The following is a 14483-nucleotide window of genomic DNA, read 5'->3' on the forward strand; positions in this document are numbered from 1 at the left end:
AACAACGATCGCCATTTTGATAGAGGTGGGCAAGTGTGACAAATGATGTACGACGAGCGAATTAATGTCCTCAGACCACCGCTAACTTTTTCAACACGTTGAACCCTTTCCAGAGGTTCCAAAGAAATTCTTGATTGAAATTCCTAGAAACGCTCGAAACGGCCAAGTCTTGTTAAAAGAGAAATTATACTCGAGTACATTGGATGCGTCTCAATCTGCCATCTGCCTCCCCCACCCAAATAACCTTGTAAGACCCTTCCAACTCAATTGGCTGAACCTACCACCCCAGAAGTACGAAGTACTCAAAAAATCTATTTATCCCTGCTATTCAATGAATATCGCCATCTTTTTTTTCTGACAAGTATGATTTTCGAAAACTTCAATTGTCACAATGGAAAGTATGTTTATCATTTACAAATTGAATTGACTGTATTTAGTCAAGCCCAGTGGATGAAAAATCTGGGAAAAGCAACGTCCGAAAGGAGGACGGAATGTGAACTTTAGGTTATTGTCTGTACAATCGTGAAATTGGATTCACACTTCGTTTAGTATGTATCTGTTCTGGGTAATATACATATAGAATGCTTCAGTAATGATATAATATGACACCAGTTACGGTCACATATCTTCAACTCATAACCGTTCTACGAATAAATGACGAAATCCAACGACCCAGTCGCCAAGGTTTTACATCTATTTTTATTGTTACTAGTCATATTTATTTTTTCCCGATAAAATAAAATCATATTGTCAATTTTTACTGCCGAAATTAAATGGTGAGACGTTATCTGTTCCCGCGCGGGTTCTTTCATATGAGGTCATTTAGGGGAAAGGTAAGTGAAAAAATCCAACGTTTGAAACTTCCTGTTTTAGTCATTGATGGTTCTTCTTGACCTGCGATCAAACCAAAGAATTATCTAGGGGAAATTCCAATTCTACACTCACCACTTGTTTCTTATCAGATATGATTAATCCAGCAAGTTGCATGATCAAAACTTAAATACATTAATGACCCAAGATGCGCTTTCTTTGGCCGTTGAAGGCTGTTTTAGCCTTGGCGTCTCTTCAAAAAAATTATAAATTTGTGACTAGACGCCACGGGATAATTAAGATATTACGTTTGCTTTGACAACAGAACTGCCACATGTTGACATTTCGAGAGATAAAGATAATCAATAGATAGTTTTCAACCTCAGAATACGACAGGTCAATTAGACTTAGTTTTATATTACAAAGCACTCTAAGGACTCTTACACTGCGCGCGCTGGTTTTTGTTGACAAAGAGACCAAAATATCTATTGTTTATCAATTGGTTTTAGCAGACTTTTGTTGGCCAATTAACCACAGGTGTTCACGGTTTGAAGTCTTTTGTTCACATTAATTAAGCGTGCACAACTTTCTCAATTATTCTTCAAATTAAAAAAAAACAAACGTGAATGCTTCACTGAGTTTTTATGATTTATCACGTATGCTTTAAACGGAGGACGGCCCCCAAAACTATAACATAATAAGATTCCAGACCGATTTACGCTTAAATTAATCAGTTGGTTTTTACAATCGGCCCAACCATCAAAACTTTGTAGATATCTATCAAAGATCAAAGTTTTTTCTAATTTTGACTATATTTGCTAGTTCTCTTTCAAACAAAAGCGCACGAAAGTTAGTAACATAAACTTTTGCACGCTTAGTTCTCGAATTCAAATTGAAAAATCTGTGACACTTAATTTGTTGGACAAAAGGTTGTACCTAGAAAAGCGGAACAAACTAAAAGCGGAATATTTATTCCTAGTAAATAATGGTTTCTGTTATGCAATCAAACCATTTAAGCTCAAGTGCTTCCATTCCACGCGCGAGACCATTACAAGCATGGAAAAATCTATCCCTGCACGGATCACCGTCTACGTTGTTTCCAAAATCAGCATCATCAACTGTACAAAATAGAACACCTGCTGAAGAAAACGTGAACGGAAATTCATTGCATACAATAGGCGAGCGAGATATTTCAACAATAACTGAAACAGAATTCACCTCAGCGTTTATGGGAAGCAAAACAGCTTATATAAATCCACCATGGAGTTTTATAAAAACCCGAGAGCTGAACGATTTGGAAAAGTGGTTGAGCAGAAATTCGGAATGTGTGAACAATTTAAACGATGAGCTGGGATTGAGCATGTTACATATTTCTGCCGCCAGAGGACTGCGTGATTTTTGTGAGATTCTCTTGAAACATGGGGCGGATTTGAAACTGAAGTCGAAAAAAGGTGAGTTAGTAGGTAATCAAAATAAGGCTTGAATGATTGTAGCTCGGGCTATTTGATGAATTTTCTCCCCTTTTGATGGCTTGTTTGGCGCATACATATTTATTCCATCATACGTATTTTTGGGGCTAGTGTGAAAACTAATGAAAACATTTCAAAACTTAATTGCAATAAAACACTAGTTCGCACGCGTCACCTTTTTTTCACTGTTGAAATATCTAAAAACTAAGATAAGAGGAATTAGATTTAATTGAAAGAAAACCTAGTTGGTGATTAATTTCAAAAAGTACCTAGTTATACTTAATGTGGATTAAGAAGACAATTATAAAATTTGCTATTATCCTTAGCACTGTTCAGAAGAAGAATTAAGTATTTTGATTCGGATTCCCATTATTATTAATAGAAAAGAGTTTTAAGGTAATTACATGCTGAATTAAATGTTTATACTGGTTACAAAATGTTAGCCTTTTTATAAGACAAGTAACTTATCTCCACATTCTGCTCACCCAAGCTGAGGTCCCAGACCGAAAGTCAATACGTTCAGACCAAAATGAACACACAAGGGGGGTGTCGTGCGATCAAAATTACACGGTCTGGAGGTCTAGAAATATGCAACTATGGACGCACAATAGTCTCGACATAGGTAACTTTGAACGCACGATAGTCTGGACATAAGTAACTTTGAACGCAGGAAAGTTTAGATATAGGCAACTTTGAATAAACAAAAGTCTGAACATAGTGACCCTGGAGCGCACAACAATTTTTTGAATAGAAACAAGAATGCCAAAAACTGATGAGCTCATGGTTGACTAAACATTCTTACTAGAGAGCTCACTCCAGTGAAAACTTTCTACCACGAAAACCTCAATTCACTTGAGTTCGAAAGTTACAAAACGTCATACGCAGGAAAAGTCGCATCCAACTTTTCGCTTTGTTTTGGACAATTTCACGCCTAGAATTGTAGACCATTAGTGAAGTTGCAAAACAGAATCAAACTTTAACTACTGGATGGCTGGCACTCCCTTCCATCAATACTTTCTTCGAGCACCTTTTGGTAAATTAAAATGTGAGAACTTCTGGGGCACTTCATCACAACCATCACCCTAAGATATCTATATTTGAAATGAATACATTATGAAAAACGTTGTGTACAATTTATATCAATAAAACTTGCGATATGTCTGGACATGAACGCACGAAAGTTTGGACATACGCACTTACGAAGAACGCACAAAAATTTTTGACCGCACAAAAGTCTGGTCATAAGGGATTTTGATCGCACGAAAGTCTGGTCATAAGGGATTTTGAACGCACGAAAGTCTGGACAAAAATACATTTGAGCGTATTAACTTTTGAGCGCATTCGGTAACGAATTCATTGAAAGTTGTCTTTTCTTACGTTGGCCATACGAAATGTAATTTTTACAGAGTGTTGTTGTGAAGCTCATGAGTAATCATCCAGATATTCTATGCTGCTTTTGCCTAGAATATTTTCACATTGAATGTGTAGTTGGACTTTTTTTCAGCCATTGCTTTAAAACTTCTGCAAGCTAATGAGCAAAAAAATAAAAGTTATATTTATAACATTTGAAAATTCATTTTCCATAAAAATGTTTTCAGTCTGTTTCCGAGAAATTTCTATTCAGAAATAAAAAGAAATCAGGAGTTAAAAGACTTTCGAATTTGCGAGCTCACATTGCGGTATTCATCAAAAAGTGCTCACGATCAAAAACATTTTTGCCATATTTGCGTTACGTTTTGGACCAATTCAACCGTCAAAAAGCTATCATATCAAAGTTTGCTGAACCTGAGGTGGCTTTGTTTACCTCATTCAAAAATGCCATCATCAGTACAATCAGAACGAAGCAGGAATTATTTGCCTGGAGAATGACGGAAGAGCAAAGCAAGGCCCAACGGCCTTGAAGTAAAATAATAGAAGGCGAGCTTTGAAGCTGTATATTTCCTGGAGCTATAATTGATCTATTTGAAAAGCATTAATTTTTTATGGAAAAAAATGCGTTAAGAAAAAAGCAACAAAGATATTTTATGGTCACTCCCTCATCTCTCACCATCCCGTCAGGGGAGGAGTGTCCTTTATTGATTTCAGTGGTCACTGTTATTTCGGTCTTTATTCTAAATTTTCGCAATTAATTATCGGTGTAAATAACCGAAAGGTAAAACGAGCGGACAGCACGCCATTAATTGATAATTCAAAATCCTGCCAAGTTCAAGTTCAAGATTATGAGAATTTGAACGCTCATCTAACCATGTCTCCAGGTCAATCACAACCTAGCCAATATTTACTGCAATGATGTTACCATATACATTCAAACGCAAAGAGAAAGGGCAATTGTCGCCAAAAAAGCAGAATTTTCGCAGAAAAAGTCAGAATTGTTAGAAAACGACAACTGCCAAAATGTTTTTAACGCAGATTAAAACAACAATTCAATTACGGAGAATCGAAATTATTTTTATCCCCAGTCATGACTGGATGTCAATCTCGCAAGGTCTTGTAAGATTAACATACTGGGGTCGACTGGGGTATTACTGGGTACTAAGAATCGACTGGGGTGTTATTTTATTGCACACATCAATTCGGTTCTAATTGTGCTCCAGCGTTACACCAAAAAACTAAACTGGTAATTAAAGTTGGGAGCGAATCTGAAAGTCGACCCTACCTGAACGCACAATTATTTTGAATTGTTGAAAAATACATTGCGGATGTACCTGATCTGAAAAGTCAAAACAACCCTGATATAAGATTTGCATTGAAACACAAAAACGTCTCAAGGGAGCTTTTAACCGCCTGATAGTTTAATAATATAGATCCTCGTGAAAAAGGTTAGGATAATTTGGCGTGACCTAATTGCAATGATACGTGAACAGAAGGAACAGTTTAATGAACAATAAAGAATTTAGGCCACTAAGAAAGCGGAACAGTTGAACTTTTCCATGAATCCAAAAAAGAGGAAAAAATTAGACGGAGAAAAAAACACGGAAGCTAATCCAAAAATACTCGACCCTCAAGAGTGATTTAACGTAGAATTAATCCCCCAAAGTGGTTGATCATTGTATGAAATCTGCTGAAGTTTCAGCGTATTTCGAAGATAAATTCACGTCCACTCTTCTCGCCAAATTATAACGGTACACGTCTGGAACAGGGCCATGGTTTGAATTTTCAGCCGCTAGGATGTTACCCAGGTTAAGGTCCCAGACCAGACCCAAGCCATCTCTGATTAGACCATTCCGGTCGCACACGGGCGTCATAGTGTTCTAAAAACGAGCCGGAAACGGTTGAACGCCGCGCAAAACATTTCGGTCGCACGAAAATCGAACAAAAAAGAGGTCGCACTAAGGTCTGATCAGTGGAGAAAATCTGAACTTAGTCTGTTCAGAGGTGACTTGAGTCTGGGTCCTTAACCTGGTTGGTACTTCCAACAAACTATATTTCAAACTCTGTCAGCGCTAATATGAAAAATTTAAATTAAAAAAAAACTATTGTTTTTTCTAAAAATGTTTCCCTTAAGTTTCCAAACGTTCCCATTCTTTCCCCTGCTACATTTTAGGGTGTGGAGTGATCCATTTAGCTGCTCGGCATGGCTCTGAAGTAGTAATTGAACTGTTATTGGACAGGGACTCCACTCTCCTTTCTCAATTGAGTGAGGATGGATGGACTTGTGTGCACGAGGCAGTGGCCAATGCCAAAAACCACGTCATACCACTTCTAGTTCAAAGAGGAGCAGATATCGGTATGTTTTATTGCCGACGACTGTAGTCAATATAAAATTGGAATCGAGTATTACGCTCATTTTTTGCTCAAAAACGTACGAAATGGGCGGAATGCGCCGGGATCCTCAAGAAATGAGCAGCGTGAAAACATAAGATATCAGCTAATGGACGGAACCAATTCTTAAGACATCAATGGAGTGAATAGATGATTGTTGATTATTGTATATATAATATTCTGTAACTTTTGTCAGACCTTAACTGCTAGTTTGCCTTAAAATTGCATGAAGGCCTTAAAATCAAGGTCTTAGAGGCTGTATTCCATTATCTGACTCGTTTTTGTCCATAATCGTTTATTCAGAACAAAAATGATAAATGAATTCAGATGTGCTAAGAGATTAGCCAATCACAGGTGCTTTTAGACCAACCAATGGAAGGAAAGCTTGAGACGCCTCTGATGACAGCCATCAAATCCAAAAACCTGCTCACAATAGAAACAGTTCTGCATCACAAACCAAACCTCAACTTACAAAACTCATCCGGTGTTACAGCATTGCTCATGACAAGTGGATCTGGACATCCGATTGAATCGTTCCAGAAACTTCTAGAATTTGGAGCAGATATGAGCGTAGTTTCTAAGAGAGGGGCCAGTTGTGTGCACGTTGCAGCCAGATATGGACGGCTGGATGTGTTAGAAATGGTTTTAAGCAGAAACCCTGTTGTATTCGGTGAGAAAACTGTTGCAGAGTATTTTGAGTGTTTCTTGTGATAAACGGTCGCTACTTTAAGTATTCATGCAAGAATCATGTGTTAATTCCCAGAAAACTTGAAAGCTTAACGTATCGCCTTCAGATATCTGTCTATAACACCATAAAAATAAAAAAATAAAATAATACATGATATGTCTATGAGCTCACAAATCATCAGTGTGACAATTCGGGGAATAAAAATATATAGGAAACCCCATGGACGCATAAAAACTGGTTTTCTACAGTATGCAAGATTTTTAGATTTTTGGATTATGATGATCAGTTTATGAGATCGATGTTTCTCTTCTGTCAATGCCCCCCCCCCCCCTCTGCAAAAAACGGGGCAATGAGATAGCTAGATAGCTTAACGTTCAAACACTCCGCGCTAGCAGAAACGGATTTGAATAACGCTGATTCAGTACGGTGGATAACAAAAACCTAATTGTTTTGGAAACATTAAACATTGCAATTCAGCGATGTATCATTTGCTTTAGCTCTACTAAAAGGTTTTGATTATCTACATATTTAAACGCTTCAGATATCAAAACTGATGATAATTGGACACCACTACACGAAGCAGCCGACACAAATCAAGTTGAAGTCATAGAATACATTCTCAGCAGAACTCCCGTTTCCATAGATGCCCAAACGTCTACAGGAAACACCGCACTGCACTTAGCTGCTCGAAAAGTACACTTGGAAGCATTTTCGACTTTATGCTCACTCGATCAGATGACACCAAATGTTTCGTTCAAGAACAAAAACGAACAAACAGTTGGAGACATTCTTCTATCTCACGCTCAAACAGCAACTGCGCAGAAAATGCTGGACTTGCTTCAAAAATTAGACAAAAACCCATCAAATAACAAAAATCAAACTTCAAAAAAGAAAAGTCGCGATTCAGTTCAAATTGAAAACGAAACAAAAGTTGACTCACTTTCAAAAACAGTCGATATTTTTCTGTCATACAGTTGGACGGACAGCAAATTAGTCGACGAAATTTATGAAAAATTGACCGGGAAAGCTTTTCATGTCTGGCAAGACAAACACAAAATTGGACCCGGTGATAATTTATATGGAAAAATTCAAGAAGGGATTCAGGAATGCAAAGTTTTTGTGCCATGTCTATCACTGAGTTATTTATCTTCAGAAAACGCACGAAGTGAATTTCATTTGGCAAAGTTATGGAAGAAACCAATTATTCCGCTAATTTTCGACCGAGAGTTGACCAAAAAATGGCCGCCAGTTTCCGAACTTGCTCCACTTTTGGCACCACTTGTTTATTTATTAGTTATTAATGAAAACAATGTGTTAGTTAATACTGAAATCGATAAGCTGTGCACAAAAATTAGAGCTATTGAAATCGATCACTCCATTTGATAATCAAGTTTTTGTACTTTCGGTAGTTTGATTATGAATAGTTAATTAAATGCTTTCTTTTATGTTCAGTTCACAATGTTTAATAATATACAATACCAGAATACCAATGTTTAATACCAGAATAATATCAGAATACCAATGTTAGAACAAACAAATTAGGTAAGCATGATTAGCCATCCAGAAGTCATTTATGTTCAGACCAAAATGAATGCTCAAGTTAGGTCTACATCTACATTTACCAGGTCTTAAAGTCGACTGGAGTAAAAAATAATTGATCGTATTCCTGTTTTTTTTTGGTATAGAAACATTGATTTCAGATTACCAATCATGGGCAATAACGCTAAAATGAATGTTCATACAATTCCTTGTACAGAAAACGAGCCATTGAGAAAACTTGGTCGAGGAACAATATGAAAATACACAGCGCAAAAAATCATTCGACACAGGATTTTACATCGACTAATAAAAATGCTCAAAATAGGAAGTGGGGCCTCAATACTATTTTATGGCTCTGTACCAAAGTTTAGGTAAAATAAATATCTTTTCTGGGGCCCTCGAGAAGTTTTTATGGTGATCTGGGTGTATGCACGATGATTCAAGGATTAAGATTATTTGTTCCCACCCTTCTTGAGTGGGGAGGAACTATATACTCAAATGGTTTTTTTTTGTTCAGACAATTTTGGCCGATCGATATAATAATTGCAGAGAGTTGTGAGCAACATCATTAGAAAGCCCTCCAGCGTAGAATATGGAGTTAAAAAGATTTTTTCAGTTTTCGGTTTTTATAGGAATGATAAAATTTTCCGCAATGTAAATGTTAATTATGCAAATCCGGGCTAGACACAATTAATGGCAGATATTGTATACAAAAAACGAGACCCAACGAGATTATATTATTGTTTCAGAGTTAAGCTCATGGTTTTTAAGGCTCTGACCAATTCTTTTTGTAAAAATTTTATCGACTTCTTCCGTTTTGCTTTCATTTCTTATACTTTTGGTGGCCCAATGACTTAGTGTCCTCAATCAGAGATCCAGTTAGATCTTAAAAGTCATAAAAGAACCTAGACATTTTCTCTCAGTTGTTATCTGATGTCTGTTATGACTTTGAATATATTTGTTTTGAGAAAATATCGGTGAATTTTGAACTTTGCCACTATTTTATATTATTTCTCTCAACCTCTGGCGCATTTTCAGTAAAAACGGGCGGTAACCAACTTCCTGTGAGTAATATTTTAATGTCGGTAACAATTTCATCTTCAAATAATGGTTTCATTGTTTTTGAACTACACGTTTTCAGGTTTTCTTTTGTTTTTGATCATAATTGCATATATTATGAGATCTTTTGGTCTCCCTGTCAAAATATCACATTATTGACACGCCCAAAAAAAGGAAGGCTTTCAGGAAAAAATGCACAACGTTGGAAAAAAGCGTATCTGGATATGTTAATTGTTTTTGTTGAATTGTGTATGCTTTTTGCGCTGAGACAAATTTATCTCGCGAAACTTCAAAATTTTTGCCTTTTTTGCCTAAGTTTGTCTCTTTTTCGATGTTGCACCCCTTATAACCGATAACGATAGGCTTTAATTGCTTTTTCAAGACGTAAAACTCAACCTAGTTTAAGAGATTTCTGTTCATTGCTGTTTGTTTTAATGAATTTCAAATTATATATATAAAGAAAGATTTTTTTTCTGCCTCGTTTTTGCTTTCATTTTTGTCACGATATAACTCAATCTCGGTCATTAGATGTGTTAATGAGTTTTGTTGATTAAGGCAGTTTTTTGTGCTTGGTTATTCGTTGGGACTGATTGCTTCCACCATTTAGTTTCATAAAATTTTTCGAGATTTCAGTACTGTTAAAATTTTGAATTTCTTTTTGTTGTCATGTCTAGGTAGTCCTTTCATGATGAAGACTTTTTGGTTTTAAAATAACAATTTAAGGTTCTTGCAGGTAAGATCTTATATTTATAGTGCCTTGAATCATTTTATGTCGTAAAAATGTTTGAAATCTTGGCTTCTTTATGTATTTGATTTCTTTTTGTGGGCTCATGACTTAGTCTCATTATTAACAGGCCCGATTGGCTTCGTGAGGTGTTGAAACTAAACCATCGCTTCTTGTTGTGTTCCTAAGTTTGGCATGACTTTAGAGAACATTTCTTATCAAAAATAAAATTGGTTTTCTTATCTTCGTCTTTTTTCAGTCGATTTGTAGCCCAATCTCTGTTATCACTGGTCACAACCCGTTTCCATTGATATATAATTTAATCTTTATAACGGTTTGAGCTTCAAACAGTTGTTTCTCGGTTTTTCCTACTCTTACAGTGAGATTTCGTAAAAAGTGAGATTTTTATATATTTGTACATTTCAAAAAATTTTTGGTTTCTTTTAATTTATAACAATGATCGTTGACCCAATTGGCTTGGAAACTTTGCGCAATCGAATATTGGATAATGACAATTTTCAATGGCTGATTATGTAGATATAAATGACCATTTTTGTGATTTCAGTTGATATCTAATGACTTTAATAACTGTGAAAATAATTGTTTTCAAATATGGAAAAAGTGTTCTTGAACTGCGCACCTATTTACCAGTCGCATTGGGGACAGGTCCCATATCTTTTCTAATAAAGCATAGTTCAAATTGCTTTGTTTTGGTTTTTTATTTGATGCGAGTTTGATTTTTTTTATTATAGAGATAGGGATAGCTTTGTGTTAGAGGCATGGTAAAAAAAAACATTATATCGCGTAAACTGGAGTTAATTCAGAAAAGACCTGACGCTTCAATTCTTTTTTTTCACCATGTCTTGCGTTGAATTGAGAACCTAGCCTCATTTTTATTTACAAAATTAAAAAATTGTTTGCTATAATTTTTTTAGTTTCCAAATCATCACTGAATCTATCGAAAAAAATTATTTTAAATTTTCTTAAGAATTAAACAAGTTTGTGTTGTAAAGCAAAATTCAGCTGTTAAAAAAACAGCACCGATTGTGTGATAAGTGAATCTGAACAATTTTTCAAATAAAGTTTGATGGCTTCTAGTTGCTCTCACGGCCCTGTACTGAAGATGAGAAAACTAACAATGTTATCTATTTGATATAGGAAAACGGTGGTTTTTTCACAGTTCTTAAGCTGTCGGTTTTTTTCAAATTTAACAGAGCCGAAAAATTTCTTTTTGCAAAAATTTTGTTTGTTCGACTTTGATAAGCGCTGGACTTGATAGCTGAAAGGTGTCAAGACAAATTACCCAATTAAATTGTACCCGAAATCAATATCAGAGCGCATGGGATGTAATGGCATTGGGCAAAACTTAAGCAGTTATACTCAATGCACTTTGATATTTTTGTTCATTAATCTTACTACAAGTTAGCAGTCGCAATTACATGCATGTTTTTGTTATGTTAAAACATACGTGTAATAGCGACTGATGAATGGTATTTGGATTATTGAACGAAAATATCAACGTGATTTGGTATAATATCAGTGGGTTTAATGGCACTGGATAAATTGTCATGTAACCGCTGAAAAGCCTTCTAATTAAATGTTTCTCGAACATACCCGGGTAGAGGTTTGGTGGTGAATTTTCGTAAGAAATGCGGTGAAATGCGGTGAAAAAAAATAATTTTCACCGCATTTCACCGCATTTCTTACGAAAATTAACCGTGTCTTCTATGAATTCACCCTGCTGAACTTTTCTTACCTGAACCAGCGCTTCAGCTGATTTTTTTGTCAAACCAGGCATCATCAGACAGCTCACTGCAGACAATCTCCATCAGCAACAATTTTTTACTGTTCAGCAACTTTTACTCATTTTTTAAAATTATTCATGAGTTTCAAACAAAACCGCTAGTTTTGATTAATTTCACATTTGAGCCTCTACGCAACAACGCTAGCGCTGTTTTCCTCTTTTCAAAAACCGAAAGAATCAATCAATCAATCAATTATCAAATCGAACAAAATTCAAAGTCGGCAATATAAATAAGTAGAATTCGTTCGTAAAACAAACTTCAAAATGAGAAAATCAAAAAGAGACAATGTACAGCTAAAAGGCAAACACCAAATTTGCTCAATCATATAGAAAAAATGGTTTAAAAATAAAAATTTTCGATATTGTCACTACTTTAGTCTGCCTTCAACACTTTCCAGTTTCAATTGCATCCAACTATTTTTTTTTTGAAAATTTGCAATAATAATTTGAAAGTAGATTACAGCAAGAGTTCTCCAACTATTTTTTTTTTGAAAATTTGCAATAATAATTTGAAAGTAGATTACAGCAAGAGTTCAAAAAAACTTAGGTTGGGGGGGGGTCGATAATTTGCTCCATCATATAGAAAAAATGGTGTAAAAAAAATTTTGATATTCTCACTACTTTTGTCTGCTTTCAACACTTTCCAGTTTCATCTGCATCCCACTGATTTTATTGAAAACATTATGGATACTTCAGCCCACAACAAAATCTCTCATAATTTAACGCTTTTTAGCGTTGACACCTAGACCTGGGGTTGAATAGCGGCGAATTATTTTTTTTCACCGCATTCACCGCATTCACCGCATTTCTTACGAAAATTTACCCAAAAACCTCGACCCGGGTAATTTACTCAAAAGCAAGAAAAATTTCTGGAAATGACACCCTAAGTTTCCTTTGAAAGAGTTGCTTGGAAAATCTGAAGATTAAAATTATCAAAATTGATTAGTATTTGTTATTAATTTCACGCATTTTGTTGCAGTAATCTTGTTTCGTTTTCTGGCTTTGTTTTATTGTGCTTGTTTTCTGGTTTCTCACTTGTATGTTACCGATGACTCTTACAATAGTCTGATAAAATGATAAAAGAGGTTGCATCATCATACAATTTTTTGACGGAACCTTGCAATATAACTGTTTTCTGCAAAAAATTTACTTTAAGACCTTTCAAGATGATCATACCGTTTCACCTCGAGCTGCCAAAATTTTTTTTGCGATCACTTTGGGATTTGTCATCGATTAATCAAAAGCGTTCATTTTTTAAAAGTTCTAACACGAAGTGCGTTGCCAAAAACAAACTATACTTTACATTTAACAACAAAAAGCTAAGTCAGTTGCACTAAGAGTTTTGTGAAACTTTCCAATATCGATCCGCTATCTTTGTGTCTATGATGAATGTGCTGACATCTACAAGAGCAGTGCTTGATTTCCAAATATTTACAATATGCCATCAATATTTATTTTTCTGATATTATCATATACTATGCTGTTGTTTCTAATGAGCACTGTGATCAACTGGTGGCTGCAATGACAAAAGGCCGACTTGCTCGGATTTTTAAAGAGAATACTAACCTTTTGAACTGAATATAGAAAAAAGTGTCCGTTACTGACCTGTTGTTTTTAATGATGTTTCCTCCGCTCTTGTGGAAGGCTTTGTGTTTATGATAGATATTGTTTGAATATCCAATCACAAAGTCGACTTTCAATTACTTCGCATAATACAAAAATGATTAGTTAATGATAAACATCTTGTTTTCAGAGCAACAATATTACCTTTAAAGGCCAACAGAATTCAGTTCCATTAATAGTATCAGGGTGTTGGACCCAATTTATAAAGGCGTTTTAAAAGGAATCTTTATCTTCCCTTTCTCTCTAATCAGCCGCCTTAATCAGGGAGGGGAAATTCCCGGCTGGGGATTCCGACACACGTGATAAAAACCGGGGGAAATTCCCCCCAGAGCTGAGCCCCGTCTCCAACTTACCTTCAACAATGCTACACTATAGGTCTATTATTCTGCACTCTAGTCTAATTCCATTAAGTTATAACAGATATTGTTAAGTAACTAAAAGATTATTAACGAAATAACCTACTTTTTATGAAATTGTTCCATTAAAGGCTGGAGTATCTTGTTCAAAATTCGTTCATAACACAATGGCATTTCCTGAACTCAACTAAAATTGATCTAATTCAAAATCAGTAAGAAAAAATTTTGAGCTAATTTGCAAAATTTGAACCTCATTGACCTAAAACAATCTTGTTTTTGTTTAGGGAATCAATAATTTCAAATTATCGGCTCTGAGGTAACTCCATTTTATTGAGACTTCCAGCCGGAATTAAAGACTAAGGATTCAGCAAGATTTTAATTTGAAGAATTAAGCTCTATAAAGATAAACACGTAAACTAAGTCAAGTTTATAACCAAATTTAGCTCCGGAAGAGCGTCTAAACATGACGCAGAATGCGATAACATCAAGTTACAAAGCAAAACAAATCGACGGGGAACCTCATTTCGGGAGTTAGAATTGAACGTTTCCTTAGTTGTGTATTAACACCAATATTAAAGGAAGAATAACATTTATCCCTGTTTTCTGCACCCAGCTGGTAAGCCACGCCACGATCACGGTGCTTAACAGT

General features: G+C 35.5%; 2 protein-coding genes across 2 annotated transcripts in view; one reads left to right on the plus strand and one right to left on the minus strand.

Moving 5' to 3' along the window:
- LOC142338099 (uncharacterized) overlaps positions 1 to 14005 on the minus strand; it is a 54059-nt gene extending 40054 nt beyond the window's left edge. Inside the window, exon 1 of the mRNA XM_075387751.1 lies at positions 13461 to 14005. The gene's annotated coding sequence lies outside the window, so the exon portion shown is untranslated. The remainder of the gene's footprint in view (positions 1 to 13460) is intronic.
- LOC142348384 (uncharacterized) lies at positions 1234 to 8215 on the plus strand. Its single transcript, XM_075399716.1, has 4 exons — positions 1234 to 2261; positions 5824 to 6006; positions 6406 to 6711; positions 7271 to 8215. The coding sequence occupies exons 1-4, from the start codon at positions 1796 to 1798 to the stop codon at positions 8110 to 8112; spliced, it is 1797 nt and encodes a 598-aa protein (XP_075255831.1). The 5' UTR covers positions 1234 to 1795; the 3' UTR covers positions 8113 to 8215.
- Positions 14006 to 14483: the final 478 nt, after the last annotated feature.

This window comes from Convolutriloba macropyga, chromosome 1 (genome assembly GCF_964194025.1).
Source record: "Convolutriloba macropyga chromosome 1, txConMacr16.3, whole genome shotgun sequence".
NCBI classification, from domain to species: domain Eukaryota; kingdom Metazoa; phylum Xenacoelomorpha; order Acoela; family Convolutidae; genus Convolutriloba; species Convolutriloba macropyga.